The 22,163-nt window shown below is 33.3% G+C and overlaps 2 protein-coding genes across 6 annotated transcripts in view; one reads left to right on the top strand and one right to left on the bottom strand.

The window, feature by feature from the left end:
- MED16 (mediator complex subunit 16) overlaps positions 1–14,282 on the bottom strand; it is a 100,403-nt gene extending 86,121 nt beyond the window's left edge. Inside the window, exons 1-9 of one of the 5 annotated variants that reach the window (XM_025306803.1) lie at positions 13,973–14,280; positions 13,747–13,893; positions 13,397–13,595; positions 11,423–11,669; positions 11,277–11,344; positions 11,189–11,213; positions 9,521–9,690; positions 8,957–9,293; positions 8,631–8,838 (exon numbers count right to left, since the gene is read on the bottom strand). In XM_025306803.1, the coding sequence (XP_025162588.1) occupies positions 8,631–8,838; positions 8,957–9,293; positions 9,521–9,690; positions 11,189–11,213; positions 11,277–11,344; positions 11,423–11,669; positions 13,397–13,595; positions 13,747–13,893; positions 13,973–14,034 (1,463 nt within the window). In that variant the 5' untranslated portion in view covers positions 14,035–14,280. Of the gene's footprint in view, positions 1–8,630; positions 8,839–8,956; positions 9,294–9,520; positions 9,691–11,188; positions 11,345–11,422; positions 11,670–13,396; positions 13,596–13,746; positions 13,894–13,972 lie in introns of all 5 variants that reach the window. The other 4 variants (XM_025306805.1, XM_025306804.1, XM_025306802.1 and 1 more) reach the window with 4 other exon arrangements.
- A 6,311-nt stretch (positions 14,283–20,593) lies between these two features.
- Positions 20,594–22,107, top strand: LOC112590404 (uncharacterized). Its single transcript, XM_025306760.1, has 3 exons — positions 20,594–20,773; positions 21,094–21,397; positions 21,488–22,107. Exons 2-3 carry the CDS (start codon positions 21,094–21,096, stop codon positions 21,601–21,603), a joined length of 420 nt encoding a protein of 139 aa, XP_025162545.1. The 5' UTR covers positions 20,594–20,773; the 3' UTR covers positions 21,604–22,107.
- Positions 22,108–22,163: the final 56 nt, after the last annotated feature.

The raw sequence follows: 22,163 nt of genomic DNA, 5'->3' as shown, positions 1-22,163 counted from the left end.
TATCCAGCCAGCCAAGGCAAGATCAAAGAAGTATTCAGCCAGCCAAGGCAAGATCAAAGAAGTATCCAGCCAGCCAAGGCAAGATTAAAGAAGTATCCAGCCAGCTAAGGCAAGATGATCATAAAGGAAAACTAGTAATTGAAAGCGCGATTAATGTATCAAATGCGCAAATTGTTCACTATTCATTGTTTGACAATGCGCTAATCGATGATAAACACCTGAAACAGCATCTGCTATGTATTTATTAGGTATAAGTGCCGCTTCATCAAGAATCTGACCTCGTAGATCATTTAGATTCCAAGATTTAGTTTTGTATACTTGATTTTTTAGATAACCCCAGAGAAAGTAGTCGAGAGGTATCAAATCCGGTGACCGAGTTGGCCACTCGATTATGCCTCTCCTCTCTATGCATCTTTCAAGAAAAATTGTGTCTAAATAAATATTCGTCCATAATGCGGTGGTGCACTATGCTGTTGAAACCATACCTGTTGAAAGTTTTCACCAACGATCGCGATGATTGCAGGGATGATTTGATTTCTCAGCATGTCTTCATATGAATGAGCTATCAAGTTGCCTTCAATAAAGAATGGTCTTATCAATCTGTTAATATTCCTGCCAAAGCGTCCAATTTCTGTAGATATTGCGTAATACTTTAAAATGAACTAAATGGAAAAAAATTTACAGAAATAAGTAAAATAAAAATTGAGGAAATTTTTACAAAAGCGTTTGAGAATAATGATAATCTCTAAAAGAAAAAGTAAAATCTAACGAATAAGCTAGGAAGCAAAAAGATTTATCCGATAAACAGAAATTTGTATTAATTAGTATTAATTTGTATTAATTAGATAACAAAATTAATAATTCAATTAAAAAAGAAAAAAAATTAGTAAGGAAAATCATTTATCTTTTCCATATGAAACAACGCATATCATGTACAAGTAATGTGTTCTACTTCAAGTCAAGTTCATTTTAATTGATTTGAAATGATTCGAAGATAAAGGAGGAGAGTCCCTAAGACCTATTTTCAGCACCCTTCAAAATTGGACTAAAATGGCTGGAATCACTTCCTTATACCCTTGGAAGTAATATTTAATCAATTCCAGCCTAAACGGAAGTATTTAGAGTGTATACTTCAAATATACATGGTGCATCAGCGCGCGCCCGTATCAAGCATTTCTTTGGGAAACTAAGCGTTTCTGAGAAAAATGTTTCAGATAAAAGTTGGATGGTTTCAAGGGGGACATAAGATGGTGTCATTGGTTTGACCTTGGATAGTCATTTGAAGGTCACGTGAATGTCGATTTCAATATTTTTCCCCTATTTTTACATATCTTGTAGCTTATCTCGAGAGCTTTCCAAAACACTATCGTAGGTCACGTAGAAATACTTATTACAAATACTTCTGAAAGAAATGACTGACGTATTTTCTGCCGCAAGGCTAAATATGAAGTTTTGAAAAGAACTGTTTTAAGAACTGTATGCAGTTTTTTGAGCAACTATGATCCCTTAAGCTTTTAATTCAATAGACCAAGTTCTGCTTATGTCCATGGCCTTATATCGGACCCGATCTCACATCTTAATGTCAGAGATACACAAAATTCGTGTATGCGCGTACCCAGGGACCTGGTTACGATAAAAATAAAACTAGTTCTTGTCAGAGCTGCTTCTCGAGATTTTCTTATTACGCAAAAAGATATCTTGTTATTTTTGAGTTTTTTTTCTTTATTTTTTCTCCTTCTTTAGTTTTTAATCTTGCATAATTATTATTAAATATTAATTATTATTAATAATTAATTATTAACATATATTATTATATATATAATATTTTAATTATTAATATAATATATTATATTATTATTATTATAATATAATATATTATTATTATTTATTATTATATATTATTATAAATTATTATTAATTATTAGTTATTAATAATTATTAATTATCCAAGGTCAAACCAATGACACCATCTTATGTCCCCCTTAAAACCATACAACTTTTATCTGAAACATTTTTCTCAGAAACGCTTAGTTTTCCAAAGAAATGCTTGATACGGGCGCGCTGATGTACCATGTATACTTGAAGTATACACTCTACATACTTCCGTTTAGGCTGGAATTAATTAAATATTACTTCCAAGGGTATGAGGAAGTGATTTCAACCATTTTGGTCCAATTTTGAACGGTGCCGAAAACAGGCCTTAGTGACTCTCCTCCTTTTAATGCTGTTATAAATTTAGTACATTAGTATTACGTACTTTAATATTACGTGTCTGAAGTACAAGTCACGAAATTGTTCCAGCCACCGGTTGGACATCTTATCATAAAAAGCTCGATAACTTCGAAATGGCTTACTCAAGGTGCAAAAAGTTATAATACTTTGAAAAGGTCTGAAGAAGGGCTACAAGAATATGCAATAAAAAATAGGGGGTTCCATTTAAAAAATTCAAGGTGACCTTGTCCTGACCTTGGCGACGCCACCCAAATCAAACTCATAATGTCAATAAATAGATCTTTTGAACCTTACAATTTTTATTTGAAACACTTTTTTCTAAAATTTTTCTTAAATTTTTATTTAGTTTTTGTGATATTTCATCGTCCCGGTACTTTTTATATACACTCTGTATGTTTACAATATTGTTGGTATCATAAAAACTAAATTAAGTTTCAAGGATAATATTAGATCCTCTAGATATACTATTTACAGAAAAGATGGCCTAAGATGGTGGAATGTGGATCAGGTGGCGTGGCTCTCTGCGTCTAGAGATCGTTAGCACAATCACAAATTATGTGTGTATACAGGGTGTTCCATTTTAAGTGATATGGTCGATTACTTGCGAATCGATGATTTGTTGTATGGCTTGAAGGGGGCACATGATAGAAATGTGGATTTGACCTTGAATGACCTTGTCCATGAAAGGAAGGCGTACTAGGTGGCGGCAGAACACCATACGTTCGGCACCTGCATCTTATTTCGTTCCGAACAGAGAAAAATATCGGGAGCGCGGAAGTCGCGCTAGGCCGGGAATCGAACCCGGGTCTTTCGCTTGCCGGGCGACTGCTCTAGACCACTGAGCTACCTGACGCTCCACGCTTATGATATTCTCCTATCCCTAGATAATGTTAAGAGATGTCGTTCGGAAGCGACATCTCTAGTGCTATCCCGAGCGCACGGCAACTACAGAAAGAGGCATGTTATTTGTACCAGTAGTACAAGCTGCTGGTCTCTCAAAGTCAAAGACTGCTATCCTTTAAGATCTGCTGTCTATGTACGTCGGTCTCCACTATTGCCCTTCCTTATCTGGTGCAAATCATACAAATAAGCCTTGTCAAAATCAGATCAACGTCCCTAATGTTTTTTAAGTGGAAACCCCTATTTTTTATTACATATTCTTGTAGCTTATCTCGAGAGCTTTCCAAAACACTATAACAAAGTTGTGTTTCATTGAGTACTTTCCGAGTTATGAGGCTTGAAATTTGAAGACAAGGCTTGAAGACAAGACCGATCATTGATCCGGCCAACTAAGGCAAGACCGATCACTAATCCGGCCAACTAAGGCAAGATCAATTCGAATATGTCTTTAGCTGTTGATAAGTCTTGCCATAGTTGACCGGATCAGTGATCGGTCTTGCTTTAACTTTCAAGCCTCATAACTTGGAAAGTACTTAATGAAACGTAACTTTATTATAGTGTTTCGGAAAGCTCACGAGATAAGCTACAAGAATATATAATAAAAAATAGGAATTTCCATTTAAAAAACATTAATGACCTTGACCTGATTTTGACAAGTCACTCAAGGTCAAGTTCATATTTCCATTATGTGTCCTCTTTCAAGCTATGCAATTTTCATTCGAAAAATTTTTCAATAAAATCATCGAGTCGCGAGATAATCGACCATATCACTTAAAAGGAAACACCCTGTATATACAGGGTGAGGAAAAAGTATGGAAACCATTAAAAATCTCGAAAGATATAAGTTTTACAGAAAAGTGCTTCAGACAAAAGTTAGGCTCAAAACGATGTGTTCACTGATCTTATCAGCTTGAGTAACGTTGTCGAAGTCAGGTCAAGGTCAACTTAATTTTTTTAAACGGAAACCCTTATTTTTTATTATATCATCTTTTTCTACTAATTTGAACAACTTTTGTCTGAAATATTTTTTTATTTACCTAATCTGTTTTGAGATATTTAAGAAAAACTTGATAACTTTTTCAATACTTAACTTACGATATTTCGCTATTTGTCGGAAGAAAAAATGGTACTAGAAAAAAATGGTAGACTTTTTTACTGTGTATTTGGTCTCAAGAACATATTGTTACAATAGTCATCTACCTTTTGACGACTTACCGACTTTGGGAAATTTCAAAATCAAATTAACAAAAATCAGGGTGTTATTATAACAATATATTCTTGAGACCAAATAGAGTAAAAAAGTCTCAGAGCATTTTTTCTTCCGACAAATAGTTGGCGAGATATCGTAAGTTAAATATAGAAAAAGGTTCCGAGTTTTCCTTACATATCTCAGAAAATATTAGGCAAATGAAAAAATGTTTCAGACAGAAGTTATTAAAATTAATTGGTAGAAAAAGATGATATAATAAAAAATTGGAATTTGTTTACAAAAAATAAGTTGACCTTAACCTGACCTTGGCAACGTCACTCCAAACTTATAAAATCAGTAAATACATCGTTTTGAGCCTTATAACTTTTGTGTAAAACACTTTTCTGTAAAACTTATATCTTTCGAAATTTTTAAAGGTTTCCATACTTTTTCCTCACCTTTTTCCACCCTGTATACAGGGTGGGGGGTTATAAGTTTACAACCCGAAGTGTGAAGGTAGATTGGGTTAAGACGAACATAAAAGTCCCATACCGTTTTGCGAGATTCGTAATAATTCACGAGTTATTAATGACAGAAATCTGAGGAGTGGGAGCGCGTCGACGTAGATGATTGGAGAAGCGTTGCAGCTGCTTAGGCCGCAGCACGGCCCAGTCGACCCAGTAACTGTTGCCGGTGTGCGGCGAGGGGAAAAACAATGCGCTGCTATTCGTTGTTTTATCTCGCCGGACCTACGTCTCGCCGCACACCGCTAATAGTTGCTGGGTCGAGTGGGTCGCGGTGGTTTGAGTAGCTACAATGCTTCTCCAATCATCTATGTCGGCGCGCTCCCATTCCTCAGATTTTTGTCATTAACTCGATAATTATTGCGAATCTCGCAAAACGGTATGGGACTTTTATGTTTGTCTTAAGGGGGAACCTGGTTTATAGAGTCAAGATTTTCGAGTTTTTTTTTGCTTCATCGATAGTTAAACTATTCAAGAATATATTCCCAAAGTTTCAGAGCCCAATTCAAAGTATTTTAAAAGTTATAGAATACATGATGAGTCAGCGTCGCACAAGTATACGATCGCTCGGCCGGAGTGGGTCGCGCGCTCACCCGATACAGATACGTGCTATATGCCGGTACGATATTTGATTACACATTTCTATAGATTGTCACGTAGGTGTGAGTGTATGCGTGTCTATGTGTGTGTACGTGTGTATAGTTTACAGTTTCAACGATCAGTCTTGCTCTGATTCTCGACGAGTAAAGAGTTTCTATTTAGCAAAAGTCGTTTGACAGTTTTAAATATGTATCCAAAAGGCTGAAGAAGTACTTCGCAGCGCATTTCGAAACCGCCGAAAAGAAGATTTCGTGGCAACCAGCATTCCAAAAATGAAAGTGATAATTTAGACGAGAGCATCAGTGCGAAAAAATTAAGTACAGCGAGTACTGATAATATTATTGTGAATCCATTACATTATTATTAGAATCATAGAAAAAAACTTATAAGTCCATTTTGACTTTGAATCCGTATGGTGAAGATTGCCCCGTAAAAAAAAGTGAGTGCGTCGGACACGTTCAGAAGCGGATGGGGACGCGGCTTCGAAATATAAAAAAAAAGGAGAAGCTTGGAGGCAAGGGGAGATTGACCGATCTCGTCATAAAAAATTAACCACTTACTACGGTTTAGCCATAAGACGAAATGTAGATTCTGTGGGTGATATGAAAAAAAGCATAATGACAACACTCTACCACTATTGCTCGACCGATGAAAAGCCGAAACATGAAAATTGCCCTGCAGGCGCTGACAGTTGGTGCGAGTGACGCAAAGCTGAAGCCGCCGGTCAACTCGTAAACTATAAACATCCTGCTCCAGTTATAAATTGAATGATATTGAGAAACACCTTACTTCGATCTATGAAGATCTTTTGACTAGATGTTTAGGCGGGCACACACAAAATTCCAACGAATCCTTCAATTCGACTGTGCGGTGTATCGCTCCTAAACACCTCAATTCGGGCTTTAAAATTGTTCAAATCGCTGCATATTTGGCTACTGGCATCTTTAATGAAGGCTACATTGCCATTTTATTAACAATGCAGTTATTAGAAATCAATATCGGCCAGCAATGCAAAATGTTCGCTGATAATTACGATGCGCAGCGAATTACGAGAGGGGAGCGGCGCCGAAGCAGCACGACCAAGGAAGCTCGCACAGCTCGTAGACTGGAGCAAATGCAACGAAACGAGTTTTATGAAGCTGAAGGCTTGCAGTATGGCCCTGGTATAGCTGATTAGCATAAGATTGCGGTAAGTCTCCAATAAATGATATTTTTTTGTACCACAAACTTTAAACGCGTTTTTCTCGAAATATCATTTTCGTACTTTCTTAAAATCTGCGGGGAAGATAGAGAAAAAACTAATTGATCAATCGACTTGATTCAAAGTGCGTTAGCTAGAGAATGAACAACCATTCTATGTGAACCTCAAACATTGGTAAAAACATTAATTTAAATAATTGTTATTGCATAAAAACAGGAGGAAATTTTTTCTCAAAAATGTCATTTTTTTGTTCAAGTGCTAAAAAGTTTTGTATTTTATGGTTTTTTAACCATGTTGTTGGTTCACATAGAATAAAAATATATGAAAATTAATAATCTTTTTGGTTTTTTTGTTTCAGATCAAAATTGCAGGCTATATTTTTCCCGCAGATTGGCAACTCGGTTGACGAGGCGCTTTAATTAGAGATACACCATGGCGCCATTTTGCAATTATTTTATAATATAAAAATTTTTTTTACATCTTCAAATAGGCAGTTAAATATTATAAAAGTTTTAGGAACCTCAACTGCATCATTGTCAATAAAAAAATTCATAAAAATCTCCTCTTTTTTAGCCTCTTAAACCAGGTTCCCCTCTTAACCCAATCTACCTTCACACTTCGGGTTATAAACTTATAACCCCTCACCCTGTATATGCATACAGGATGTCCCAAAAGTAATGGACACCCTAATAACTCTTCAGTATTGAAGTTTGAAGGAAAATGATCTGAATAAAAGTTGTAGAGATTTAAATGAGCTATAATGACCTTAACTTTGACCTTGACCTCTATTTTCAAGGTCATTTGAAGGTCAATTTGCGTTTCTTAAATGGGAATCCTTATTGTTTATTACACTGTTTTTTCTACTAGTTAATTTGAACGACTTTTGTCTAAAACATTTTTATATTTGTTTAACATTTTTTGAGATATTTGAGGAAAACTTGATAACTTTTTCAACATTTAACTTACGATATCTCGCTACCTATTTGTCGGAAGAAAAAGTGGTACTAGACTTTCTTGCTTTATTTAGTCTCAAGAATATATTTTTACAATAGCACTCTGATTTTTGTTAATTTGATGATTTTAAAATTTCCAAGTCAGTAAGTTAACAAAAGTCAAGGCGCTATTGTAACAATATATTTTTAAATATATTTTTAAAATGGGGACTCTTATTTTTTATTACACTGTTTTTTCTATTAGTTAATTTGAACAACTTTTGTTTAAAACATTTTTTTATTTGTCTAATATTTTTTGAGATATTTGAGGAAAACGTGATAACTTTTTCAATATTTAACTTACGATATCTCGCTAACTATTTGTCGGAAGAAAAAGTGGTACTAGACTTTCTTGCTTTATTTAGTCTCAAGAATATATTTTTATAATAGCATTCTGATTTTTGTTAATTTGATGATTTTAAAATTTCCAAGTCAGTAAGTTAACAAAAGTCAAGGCGCTATTGTAACAGTTGACCTTCAAATGATCTTGAAAATAGAGGTGAAAGTCAAAGTTAAGGTCATCATAAAGTAGCTCACTTAAATCCTTACACTTTTATTCAGATCATTTTCTTGAAACTTCAATACTGAAGAGTTATTAGGGTAGTCCGTTACTTTTGGGACACCCTCCCTGTATATGCACGTGCGCGCGCGCGCTCTCACACACGCACACGTACACACACACACACACACACACACACACACACACACACACACGCACGCACGCACGCACGCACATACACACACAGCAGAGAGGGAGTCGTTAAATACTACGGGAGTGACACACACACACACACACACACACACACACACACACACACACACACACACACACACGCACGCACGCACGCACGCACACACACACACACACACACACACACACACACACACACACACACACACACACACACACACAAAATGAATAATTACGAATGAAAACATCTTACGTAAAACATATAGACGTTATTGACTTTTTCTACCTATAATAACTTTACCTGTATAACGACGTCTTGATACACAAAAATTGAACATAGTGATACTGTTGTGTAGGCTGTGGTTGCCTGTTAAAAGAAACATCTAATCGCTCGCATAATGTTTCAACCATAGATGACCTCAAACATAAAAGTATGTCTAGCCAATCCAACCCTGTCACCAAACAATATTCTAATAATGTACAGGCATAACTTAATGTCATCGATGTACCTATAAAATCATATAAATCATTTTAAATGTGTAATCCTTAATTAAAAATCCTTCTTTACTTAAAGATGAGTACAACATTTATGCAATTAATATAAATAACAAGAAATACATATCATACCTGTAGTACCATCTGGCAATAATTTATAGAGATACAGATTGCCATGAGTATCACATGCAAGAAGTACACATCCTAACCATGAAAGATCCATATGGGAAATAGATATTGAACTTTTAAAATATTTGCTATTAGGTTCATCTTGACGCCAACCCATATTTAAAGACGAAAATGTCACTTCTTTCAGACAGTCCAAGCGATTTAAGCAATGTACCGAAGAGTCCGCTAATGCTATTATTATATAGCTTGGAGGTGGTAATGTTGTCACTATAGATAGTTTCGTAGTCGCTATCGCCGTTACTGGTGATTGACAGCGATATTGTGATTGATATTGCCAAACCTATAGTACAATAAGAAATAATAACAATATATAATATTTATTCGTTCGATTGTGAAATATGATAATTTGAAAAATAATTTTAAATAAAGTACCTTATCTGTTTCATGCAATGTTCAATTTAGAAAACCAAAAATTCTTTTATAAAAATTCAAAGTCATCATGCATTTTTCAAATATAATTTTTTTTAAATGCAACGGCATAATGTTTAAAAATAATTAAATACTTACAACTGTCTTGAAAGGTTCCAAACTCTTTGGTTGAAAAAGTTTATGAACAGGTTGTGACTTTTCACGCAACTCCCATACCTCTATAAATCCGCCATTTTCGCTATTTGCCGCGATAACAAGAGAATCTGCATCTTCCCTGACTACAAATTTTAGGTGTGTTACAATTGTACCTATAAAGAAAATAGAAAATTTGTAACTCTAAAGTAGAAAAGAATCCGCGCGCGCGGACACACATACACACGCACACACACACACACATCTTTGAGTACTTCTGGATTATGTATACTTTTTCCTAACTACAAATTTTTTTAACAATTTGTTTTTTATTATAGCTCATGGTTAATTTTAAGTTTTAAATTTGATTTTTAATTATATTTAAAAAAGTTTGCATTAAAAAATATTTCTCAAAATAACAAGTTATGAAAGTCGCTTGTTACTTAAGAATTTTTTTTTGTTTGTATTTAGACTCATAATTTTTAGGATATATCCTAAATATACAGGGTGGTCTATTTTAATCAACAAATGGAAATATTTCGTCAGGTAAGCCAGATCGCGAAAAATGTTTCAAACAAAAGTTATAGGGTTTAGAGGAGGACATCTTACGGTGACCTTGGATTATCGTTTGAAGATCACGTTAAGGTCAACTTTAAAATCTTAAATGGAACTTCCCATATTTTATTGCATATTCTTATAGCCCTTGTCGAGACGTTTTCAAAACACTACCTACTTTTGTCTTTTGCGTAAGCTATTCCCAAGATATAAAACTTCAAAGTTGATATACCACCGGCATTCGCATTACTTGATGTACACACCAATCGTGCGCAATCATTCACAAATAATCTTTAATCAATAACTCAAAATTTTATGTAGTTTCATGTAAAATACAAAATAATAGGAAATAATACATCATAGTAGCCCTAAAAAGGGCCGATTTTGTGTGTTGTTGTGGGGGGGGGAGCTCATTTATCATAGATGTTCGAAAACGCCGCCATCGACAGCTCGGCACACTCGACTCGAACTCGCTTTTCGAAACTTTCGACGAGTTTCAGAAGAACGTTTGCTGGAATCGCTTGACACGCATTTCTAATACGATCCATCATATCCTGCCGCGTCGTTGACGGTTGACAGAACACAGCATCTTTCAAAAATCCCCACAGATAAAAATCCGGAGAAGTAAGATCGGGTGATCTTGGTGGCCACCAACTGGACCATCCCGACCTATCCATCGATGAGGGAGAGTGGCATCGAGGTGATTCCCGAAGTAAACTATGATGTACAAATCCGACCGAGCAACCTCCCCGCGGTGTACATCGGGTAATGCGAATGCCAGCGGTATGTTAACTTTCAAGCTTCATATCTTGGGAGTGGCTTACGCAAAAGACAAAAGTAGGTAGTGTTTTGAAAACGTCTCGACAAGGGCTACAAGAATATGCAATAAAAAAATGGGGGGTTCCATTTAGGATTTTAAATTTTACCTTAACGTGACCTTCAAACGACAATTCAAGGTCAAGCCAAGGTCAGATGTCCCCCTCCGAACCCTACAACTTTTATTTGAAACATTTTTCGCGATCTGGCTTACCTGACGAAATATTTCCGATTAAAATGGACCACCCTGTATAAACAAATTTAATATTTGTTGTATAAACCTGTATAAACAATTTATTTTACATGAATTGTCCTTGGGTGCTCCATCCTGCAGAAAGAAACTTGGTAAAGCCTGCGAAGTGATAGTGCATTTATCATCATTTCTACGCACTAGTACCCTGTAACATCTTATTGGCAAACAAATATTACCACTGCTAACCGCAACAAGGAAGTGACCATCTAAAATTTATAAAAAGTTTATTCTTACAGTATAGCTATTATCTATCATTGTAAATTATTTTTACCACATAACAATACTTTTTCCATAACACAAATCAACCGCAGTTATTCTATGCCTTGTGCTACCAAGACTTTCTGTTGAATAGCAAATTGGCACTTGCAAATCCTTCGTGATCATGACTGCACCAACCATACCCGTTGTCGACACTACTAAAACACCTTCAGCTGCTCTGCCACCAAATTGCCTCACCGAAGGAGCAAACAGGAGATGGTTAAATTTCTCATTATAATGAATACTATCCTTTTTCTCTGTTACTAATCCTGTCTAAAATTAATGAAATAATAACAGATAATTAAGAAAGTAGTAATATGTTGGATAATCCATTAAAAGTTCTAGAAGTATAAGTGAAAGTTTTTATTTACAAAAAAAAAAACTCATCAAATATTCAATTGATTGAAACATTCAAAATTGATTTGATATTTCTTAAAAAAAAAAAAAAAAAAAAAAAAAAAAAAAAAATTAGATATAAAAATTTTAAACCCATTTTTAACAGGTAACTATTTTAAGATTTAGGCAGCAAAATATTTCAGAAAAGTTAATTTAATATAATTGATTGTGACAGAATATCATTGGAACGATAAGAAACATAGAAAAAAGCATTAAACAAAAGTTTATAGTATTTAATATTCTTATAATTATGCTTTCTGATTTTTCAGAAATATATTTTTTTAATATATTTTCCGTTTCCATTATTATTTTCATAAATATCCAAATTCTTGAAAGGACAAAAATTAAAGAAAATTTTAAGTGCATTATACTAAAAAATAAAAATCTTACAATTCAGAAACTAGAATATCCTAAAAAATTGTAATAGCAAAATCCAAGTAACAAAACAATATTCCAAAATATTATAGAACATTATTTCCCTAAAATATATATTATTCAGAAGAGGAACTATTATTCTGAAAATAGAACATACAGATATATTATCTACTCTATATAATACCTACTCATTTGAGTTTATAGTTTACACTCTTGCTGTACTCAAATAAATAGATACTAAAACATCTGACTACAATAAAACAATTCCAATATTTCAGTAAAATTATATTTTGGAAAATTGTCAAGATATTCAGATTTCAATACACTTTTCAAAAAATTATTCTAATTTAAAAATTTTATTATTCTTTTTGGAACAATATGTGTCATTACTTAAATTTTACTTCATAATTAATTTACTTCATAATTAAATTTTACTTCATAATTTCAGTTTCAGCTTCATATATAGAAAAATTATTTTCTAAAATTGTTTTTAGAATATAAACTATTACTAACTGTAATATTAAACTATTAATGTTATACTATATGCTGTTAAGAATGTACTATATCCTGAAACAGCTTTTACATCATAACACACATAGCAGTATCTGTACAATATATACTATAAATTCAAATTAGAAATTTAATCAAATACAGATAAATTTTAAATAAAGTTTTAAATATTACAGAAGTATTAATAGAAATAAAAATATTGAAATATACTGAAAAATTAGTGAAAAATCGAAAATCATAATTATTTAAAGTTTCATCTACATGGAGCTTCTAAGGCTCTTTTATCAAAAATCAAATGCAATAAATATAATAGTAATAACCTGTCATACATATTAATGTTACTATTTTATTATTTTACTAAATAAACTAAATTAAAAAAAGTAAAATATTTTAGAATTATTATAATCAGGTATATTGTACTAAGAGTCTCTGAGGCTTTTCTGTCCATTTGTTATAAAATAATTTTATCTTGATGAAGGTTAAATACTATATAAATTTTATATTAAGTCTATTTTTTCATATCTCTTGTAGTTTTAGATATATTTATCCAATCCATTTTATTGAATTAAATTTAAAAGTTTTATTTTTTGAATCTCAAAATGAACGCAAATAAAATATATTTTAAATATTTGATTATAACAGTTGAAAGAATATATCAAATCAATTTGATTAATTGTAACAGACTTTTGTCAACATAATTAATCAATTCGAATAAATACCTTTTTGCCATTATGAAACCAAGCTACGCCTAATATATGTTCACCAGGAAAGCATGTAGAACCTATTAAAATCCAATCATTTAACACATGATCCTTCAACATCCATAGCTGTACATTTCCAGCTACATCTGCCACTACTAATTTATCACCAGGAAGATCCCATTCTAATGCAGTAATATTGTGTCGATTTGAAAGAATTCTATAAATATAAACAAATACTTGTTTATAATTGTATTTAACATTCCAAATTTATTAAAATCAAGTCATAAATTTCATAAATATTAAATGATAACAAAAAGTATTTTATTTAATATCATAAAGAAAATATTACTTTTTAGATTAATACTTACTTATGAGCATGCCATGGCATATTCATATCTGTTACATAAACATGACAACCTCGTGTCTTGCCACTATTGTCATCCAATTCTGTCATTGTAGTAAATGCTGCTATATTTCGACTGGATAAAGAACATAAGGATTGTCCATCATATAAACTAAAAATTGAAACTCATATAAATATTTACTAAATACTGCAAAAAATATACAATTATTATTGTATTAGGAAAAATATACCATTCTTGATTAGAAAAAAACTTAGAGGAGGTCCTTCTGTTAACTGTATACAGTAGATCCATTTTTATATATTTTAAACAACACTATATATTTAAACAACACTTCACTCACATTTGTACTATATTTTTATTTACTTCATTATAATTTGAGTCCTATCTATTCTATAGCCGGTTGCACACAGGACGCGTCACGTTCGTCAGGGGGTTCAATTAAATTAAATTCAATAGATGGCTCTGGGCAAGTTGGGTACATAGCAGAGAGAAGCCTGAAAGCGGCCACGCCGGCGTTTTTGGCGACATGAATTTTGATGACTGATTTTAACGCCATCTGCGCCCATTTGTAGCCGGGAACTACGTTGACTACGCCCATTTGCAGACGCTGCTGGTAAAGTCTCTATTTGGTGCGTGTCCATTCTATGCCCATTTACTGGCGGTTCGTGTCTGTGGTACGCCTATAATTGCGGGTTTGAGAAACACGGCATCGCGCACAAACTTACACCTCGTTCAACAGCACATGATTCTTTTTCTGTACATATGCATTTCTATACATATTTTTGTAAAAAATTGCATCTTCTAATTATTATCCGAATTATTATCTCTTGTTACATTCGTAATTTGTAACAAGAGCAGGCGGTAATTTCCAGTCGACACAGAGCATTAAATATATTACATTTATATTAAAATTTCGCACTCAACACCATGTGTGTTATCAGAGAGAGTGGGCATGGCTGCATTTACAGCGTTATGAGGTGCTTACGGATAAGTGCCCGGGGTCAGTTTGGAGTTAGTGGTACACACGTCTCTCTAGAATTCATGTATTTCATGTTTTGCCCCGTCGTGTCTCTTTGAGTGTCCCGGGTCAGTACGAATAAAGTATACGAGATCCATGCGATTATTTTAAAAGGTTAATATTACATTTATTTATAAATAAAAATATAGAAATTATGCTAAATAAAGAATTTTTAAATTTGGTAATTATCCAGTTTAAGGGCTCCGCCTTAGAATTCGATAAAAATAGACTCAATCAACGCGTTTTTTAATAAGGAACAACTTTTTCCTCTGCGAAAATTGTCGCTCTTCACTGCGAAATGAAATAAAAATAGTTAAAGTTGACTGGTATAATAGGTTAGGAAACCTGTCAAGATTCCGGATGGGTTCGCAACTTTCCACGCGCAACGTGGACGGGGTGGATGCGGAAGGGAGGGGCCCCTTCGCACCCCCCCGTGTATGTGTGTATGTACATATGTTGAGGCATTTTTATTTATTAAACCAACGAATATTGTACACTCATTAATTTAGTAAAGCAGAAAATTTTAGTACAATTTTAATAAGGTGAATATCTTTCATCAAATGTCCTTAACTTATCAGTTTCGTCATAAAAAAATTATTAACAATTAAAGATCATAACTATCGATTCCACATTTATTTTTAATTTTTTTAATTTATCTTATTAAAATTGTACTAAAATTTTCTGCTTTACTAAATTAATGAGTGTACAATATTCGTTGGTTTAATAAATAAAAATGCCTCAAACATATGTACACTCAGAGGCAGGTATGGTGTCCCTCGGCAATGTATACGCCTGTAAAACAATCGAAAGCCATGACAAGCATATACGCATATGCATATGGGCGTACTGTACAGCGCGAGAGAAGCGAAGAGGGAGAAGTGGTGGAAGACGTTCCGATGTTACATCCTTATCGCACGTCGCACGATCGAGAGAGAAAGCATTACCAGATGTAGTACGGTTAATGATGTCCCCAATAGCTGTCTCACTCTCTCTACGCTTGAATGCAGGCAATATGAGTGAGACAGCTATAGAGACATCGCGCTGTCTCTATAGGTGTCTCGCTCGCTCTAATAGCCATATATCGCGCTTTCCTCTTTTCTCCTTAGCAGAAATGCCGATCAAGGAGGCAATCTTGTCTATAGGCCAGAAAAATAAGCTATTTTCGCGAATTTTTTTTTTCGGAAACTAAGCAGACGATTGATCTCAAACTTGATAAAAATAATAATATATATTTTATTGGTGAGAATGAATTTTTATAGCGTTATAATAATAATGTAGCAAATATACAAAAAATAATGTGACGTGTTTAGGCGCACGCCGTTTCACGGTTCCTATAAAATCTCGAAATACGGTAGACTGGGACAAAAACGCAAGTAAAATAATTAATCTACGAACTTGCCGCTAACTCGTTTGAATTAAGGAAATAAAAACGAACTACTTTTTTAATATTTTAAGGTATTTAAAAATTATATTTGAAAAATCGTCATAAATATCGATGATTTTACGTTAAGAATTTATTTATTTGCAAGAAAACGATATTTCATGAAATTTACGAAAAAAATTATTTTATGCCGTGAGATATGTCAAATTGTTAGATATTGCAATTCTTTTTAGACGCAACATATCTTTACTTTTGGAAAGACTACGAGAAGGAGGGAGAATAAATGCAACATCTTCCTTAAAATGCTACTTAAAATATAGGCTCCGCTCTTGAAAATATAAAAAAAAATTAGGAGACATTTAATAATAATAAAAATTACAATAATAATAACGAGACGCTATATAGCATCTCCTGAAATCAGAGAAAAAACTTTTTTTTATATAAAAAAGTTGATCGATCGACTTCAGCATCTAATTACATATTCGAAACATGTCTATCTATCGTGTGAAATCTAGCGAAATCTAGCGAAATCTAGCGGAATAAATAAATATTAATTTTTTATATGCACTTCGCTATCTCTATAGGTGTCTCATTTGCTGTAATAGCCATGTATCGCGCTTTTCTCTTTTATAACGCCATAAAAATTCATTCTCACCAATAAAATATATATTATTATATTTATCAAGTTTAAAATCAACCGTCTGTTTAGTTTCCGAAAAAAAATTCGCGAAAATAGCTTATTTTTCTGGTCTACAGACAGGATTGCCTCCTTAATCTGCATTTCTGCTAAGAAGAAAAGAGGAAAGCGCGATACATGGCTATTAGAGCGAGCGAGACACCTATAGAGACAGCGCGGTGTCTCTATAGCTGTCTCACTCATATTGCCTGCATTCAAGCGTAGAATGAGCGAGACAGCTATTGGGGACACCATTAACCGTACCACATCTGGTAATGCTTTCTCTCTCGATCGTGCGACGTGCGATAAGGATGCAACATCGGAACGTCTCCCACCACTTCTCCTTCTTCGCTTCTCTCGCGCTGTACAGTACACCCATATGCGTATATGTCCGTCATCGCTTTTGATTGTTTTACAGGCGTATACGACATCGCCGAGGGACACCATACCTGCCTCTGAGTGTATACACACGCGCACACACACACGGGGGGTATACACCCACCCCGTCCTCGTTGCGCGTGGAAAGTTGCGAACTGTTACGTTTGCCACAGCTTATGATGTGGCGAAACGAATATTGGGAAGGAACGAGAAATCAGCTTATATGCCTCCGACTGTTAACTGACTTTATTTTATAATTCTCAACAAGAGTGTAATACCGCTCGAAAGAGAGAGGGACTAGGTGTTCGTTTGAGGATTGCTAGCAGGGAACTGATCTGGTGAGCATAGGAAAAATGACGGTAAGGAAGGGAAGGGAAAAGATAAAATTCCCGCGAGGGTAGTCATGGCTGATGATGAGAGATTCGGCAGGAATTCGGGGATATGACATCTATTAGTTTGTTATTTTAGGATAAGATCGGTCATCAGGATTAGATAAGGCAGGTATGGAGGAATATACGTCGTGGTCGCTGTTGCGATGATTCACATAAGATAATACAACTATATACATTGCGGCACGTAACAGAACCCATCCGGAATCTTGACAGGTTTCCTAACCTATTATACCAGTCAACTTTAACTATTTTTATTTCGTTTCGCAGTGAAGAGCGACAATTTTTGCAGAGGAAAAAGTTGCTCCTTATTAAAAAACGCGTTGATTGAGTCTATTTTTATCGAATTCTAAGGCGGAGCCCCTAAACTGGATAATTACCCTAAACTTTTAATTTATCACGTATTTTATTTTGTATTTTGTTTTAATTCATAAATATAGAGTGCTGCATTTATAAACATTTTTTAACCTTATTATTTATTAACATGTTTATTATTTAATAATTATTCTATTATATATTTATGATAAATGACACCAATTACATTTATATTTACACATTATATTACATTTAGATGTACACAGGAAGGAAAATGGAAGTTATAGAAATCCTTTACAGCATGAAATATCGCAGAAACATTGCAGCAATATTGCAATATTGCAAATATTATAAATATTGCAGGAATATTGCAGCAATATTACAAACATATTATTTTAGAGCTAATATTACAAGAATATTGTAACAATATTAGAAATATAATATTCCATAAGTAATATTGCAGAACATTTAAGCAATATTACGAATGTAATATTCCTTTGCTAGTTTCAGAATAATTGTTACAATATTATAATGTATTGTATTTTATAATTATCCAGAAATATTAAGCAGAAATATATTTTTTGATAATAATGTCATTAGCTAAATTAATGAATTAAATATAATAGTAATATAGATATTACAATGGAATTATATCTGAGAGTCAGTGTAATATTTATGATCAACAAATATTTTTATTATAATTATATTAGGCACGCACGCAAGCACGCACACATTAGTACATGTATATATACATATACATGTATATATAACAAAAAACTCACATTATACATAAGAAATAGATCTTTTATCGTTACATAATTTTAATTTTTATTATGTCGTAATGGTATTACAATAAATGTTGTCTTTGTGTTTGGAATTATCCACATTTTACATATTACTTCTTTAACATGCCAATATAATAATTTTTTATCTTCTACAACTACAAAAATTGACAATAGGTCTGAGGAACATGGAATTTCATACAAATTATGGATAATGTTAAATTTTCGTCCTATAATATAAATGTCATTATTTCGTGTCTTTACTACCCTAACAGCAATATTTCAGCAGACTGACGGCAAACTGACGGCAGAATGAATCAGAGGTTTACAGCAGATTAGTGCCAACTGCTTGTCCATTGTGCCCGCATTCTGACGGCAAAATCTGGCAACATTATTTGACGGCAGACTGATGCCAGAAACAAAGCAGATCCTGACGTACACAGTCTAGTGACAGATTGACGGCAAAAACGTATCAGATCCTGACGTACGCAGTTTGGCGGCAGATTGACGGCAGAAATACAACAGATTCTGCAGTGCGCAGTCTGGCACCAGAATGACGGCAGAAACATAACAGATCTCACTGTTCACAGCCTGACAGCAGACTGGTGATAGAAATACAACAGATTCTACCATATTCATTTTTACATCCCCTCTCCCCCCTTCCCATTCAGTCATGCACATTACATGAAAGTAATTATTAAAAAGCAATACAATATACGAACGTAATTGTTTTTATTTATCACACAAGACAAAACGAGACAGCCAATCAGATTCACAATGGTGTTTACCGTAAATGACGGAACACGAAGGCGACGATGTATCTTCTCATAGCCTCAGGAAGTGACGACATACGGTGACTTCGAGACGATGTTGGAGTAACTGATGAAAGGGTTTGTGAACGGTGAAATGGCAATTTGATGCGATATCTGTAAATTGAAATTATATTACAGTTGCATCTTTCTAACTAGTTATGTATAAGACTAGTTATGTATAATATATGTTTAAGTAAATATATGAATTAAAAGTTACATAGTATTAATGTCACAATTTCCCACAGTAAATACAATACACGTGTCGTATTCATAGTGGCATAGCAAATTGCAGCATCGATACATTGTAACTCTTAATAATTGTTGGGATGAGACGGAAAAATCAGAGAAATCTGGATAAAAATATTTACCTGTGTCTCTTGCGTTCTTCGGTAATAGATTCGTCGATCCTCCGTAACATCCGATCCTCCAATAGAATACATTTATATATAATAAATGTTCGAGGTTTGTAATATGTGAGGGTTATCTTGCAATTAAACATTGTTAATATTATTAATATTATGTTAATATTATTAATATTATTAATATTATGTTAATATTATTAATATTAGAATGTATTCACTTACAAAAACAACGAAAGATAGAAATCCTGCAAGTAACAGACACAAATTTACAAAATTAATATTATTTAATAACACATGAGTTGCATTTTATTCTTTATATGTATGTAAAAAATATTAATACAAATACTTTGACATATTTTGAACTGTATATATTCAATTTAATTTTAACCTTTACCGAACACTTAGATTAGCAACACCTTATTAATACACACATCTTTAAATGATATTCTTTCTTGTTCGTATTTTTGAAATTTACAATACTTATTCGGCATTATCTCGTTTGTAGATTTGCAGTTTTACTAACATAAATAGTAGTAGACACATCAGGTGTCACATACGCACTACCACGCACTACTACATACGCATCGGGTATTCACATACACACTACAAACACACACCGCCGCCATGTCTTGGCGGTCTTCATGGCCGAACCGGAAAATGGGCGGGACACAGCTCTTTTGAGAAGTTAGCAATCTAGTATAGTATAGACATCGGTGGATGCTTTCCATTTATATCACTTCTGTTGAAACTTGTGTCGACTTGAGTTAGTTGGAGTCGGTAACTTCAATGTGATAAATGGAAAGCATTTGCGATGCGTAGAAGTTGTTGCGCGAAATACAAACACAGTCATTCATTATTTGTTTTGGGGAAGATTATAATAAGTAATATAAAATTTATTATAAGACATAAATATAAAGGTATATTCAAATTTTAATTATATCATGTAAAAATATTAAATCTATACACACACATATATATATATATATATGATACATATTACACAAACAAATGTAACATGTGTGGCGGTCACGCTACAGCCGGCGACCCAACATGTAATATATTTATTTGTTATAATTTCCTACAATACTTATGTAACATATATATTATAAAACGGTTATATTATTGAATAAGAAATTACAACTAATAGGTATGTTATATTGTGTTTGCTGGGATTTACTACTGTTGATTGAAGAGGTTATGTGTGCATATAACTAATAGATGGAATTTTCTGTGATAGATGGAAGAAGATAATTTGCCTAACGCAATTAATTTCTTGTTGGAAAACAATGAAAGTAGCAGCAGCAGTGATTATAATAATGATGCTATCAGTAATAGTAGTGTTTCTACAGATGAAGACCAAAATCAATTTTTAGAAAATGATTGGTTTCAAGAAGATTTACTGTTTCCCCTTCTTCAGTTATTATTAAACGGTCGTAGAAGAGAGCATGTGCAGAATTTTCTTAACGTAGTGCATGCAAAAAGTAATGTTGAATTTAGAGAAGATTTCAGATTAAGTCGTCCAACTGTATATATGTTATTAGGTAATTATTATTCATAATATTATAATGGTTTTATAATGTATTCATAATAAAGTAATATATCAAATAATTTTCATTATTTGATATTTTCAGAATCTTTAGAGACTAGCGGATTTATACCAACACATGAATTTGGGAAAGAAAAAAAACCTGCGGAATTATGTCTGCTGATGACTCTCTGGTTTTTAAATAACAAAGAACCACATTGAACCCTGTCTAATCTCTTTGATATATCGTTGTCATCTGTATTTCGCATCATACGTCGAGTTATAAATTGGCTAATAACTTTGGTTCCTGATGTCATTACATAGCCTAAAGGAAATCATATAATACGAATATCTCGTGGATTTGAAGAAGTAGCTGGAATTCGGAACTGCGTTGGAGCAATAGATGGCTCGCATATTTATATAAATAAACCCGAGGAAAATAGTAGAATATATTTTAACAGAAAACAGTGTTATTCAATTCTTTTACAGGCTGTTACTGATTGTAACACTAGATTTATTAGCGTATATTGTGGTGATCCGGGGTCGTATCATGATGTTCGAATGTTAAGAAGATCAGAACTTTTTCATTTTGCTGAACAAGAAAGAGAAAATATTTTTCCAAATAATACGTTTTTATTAGGAGATAAAGGTTATAACGGAGTAGCAAAAAAATGGATTGTCAGTCCTTTCAGAGATAATGGTAATCTTACGATTGAGCAAGAAACGTTTAATAGGAAAATATCTGTAACTCGAGTAGTTGTTGAAAAAGTTTTTGGTATTTT

Source organism: Harpegnathos saltator, unplaced genomic scaffold (genome assembly GCF_003227715.2).
Source record: "Harpegnathos saltator strain DR-91 unplaced genomic scaffold, Hsal_v8.6 scaffold8, whole genome shotgun sequence".
Classification (NCBI taxonomy): Eukaryota; Metazoa; Arthropoda; class Insecta; order Hymenoptera; family Formicidae; genus Harpegnathos; species Harpegnathos saltator.
The sequence above is the reverse complement of the archived record's forward strand: the minus strand, read 5'-3'. Positions and strand labels throughout refer to the sequence as shown.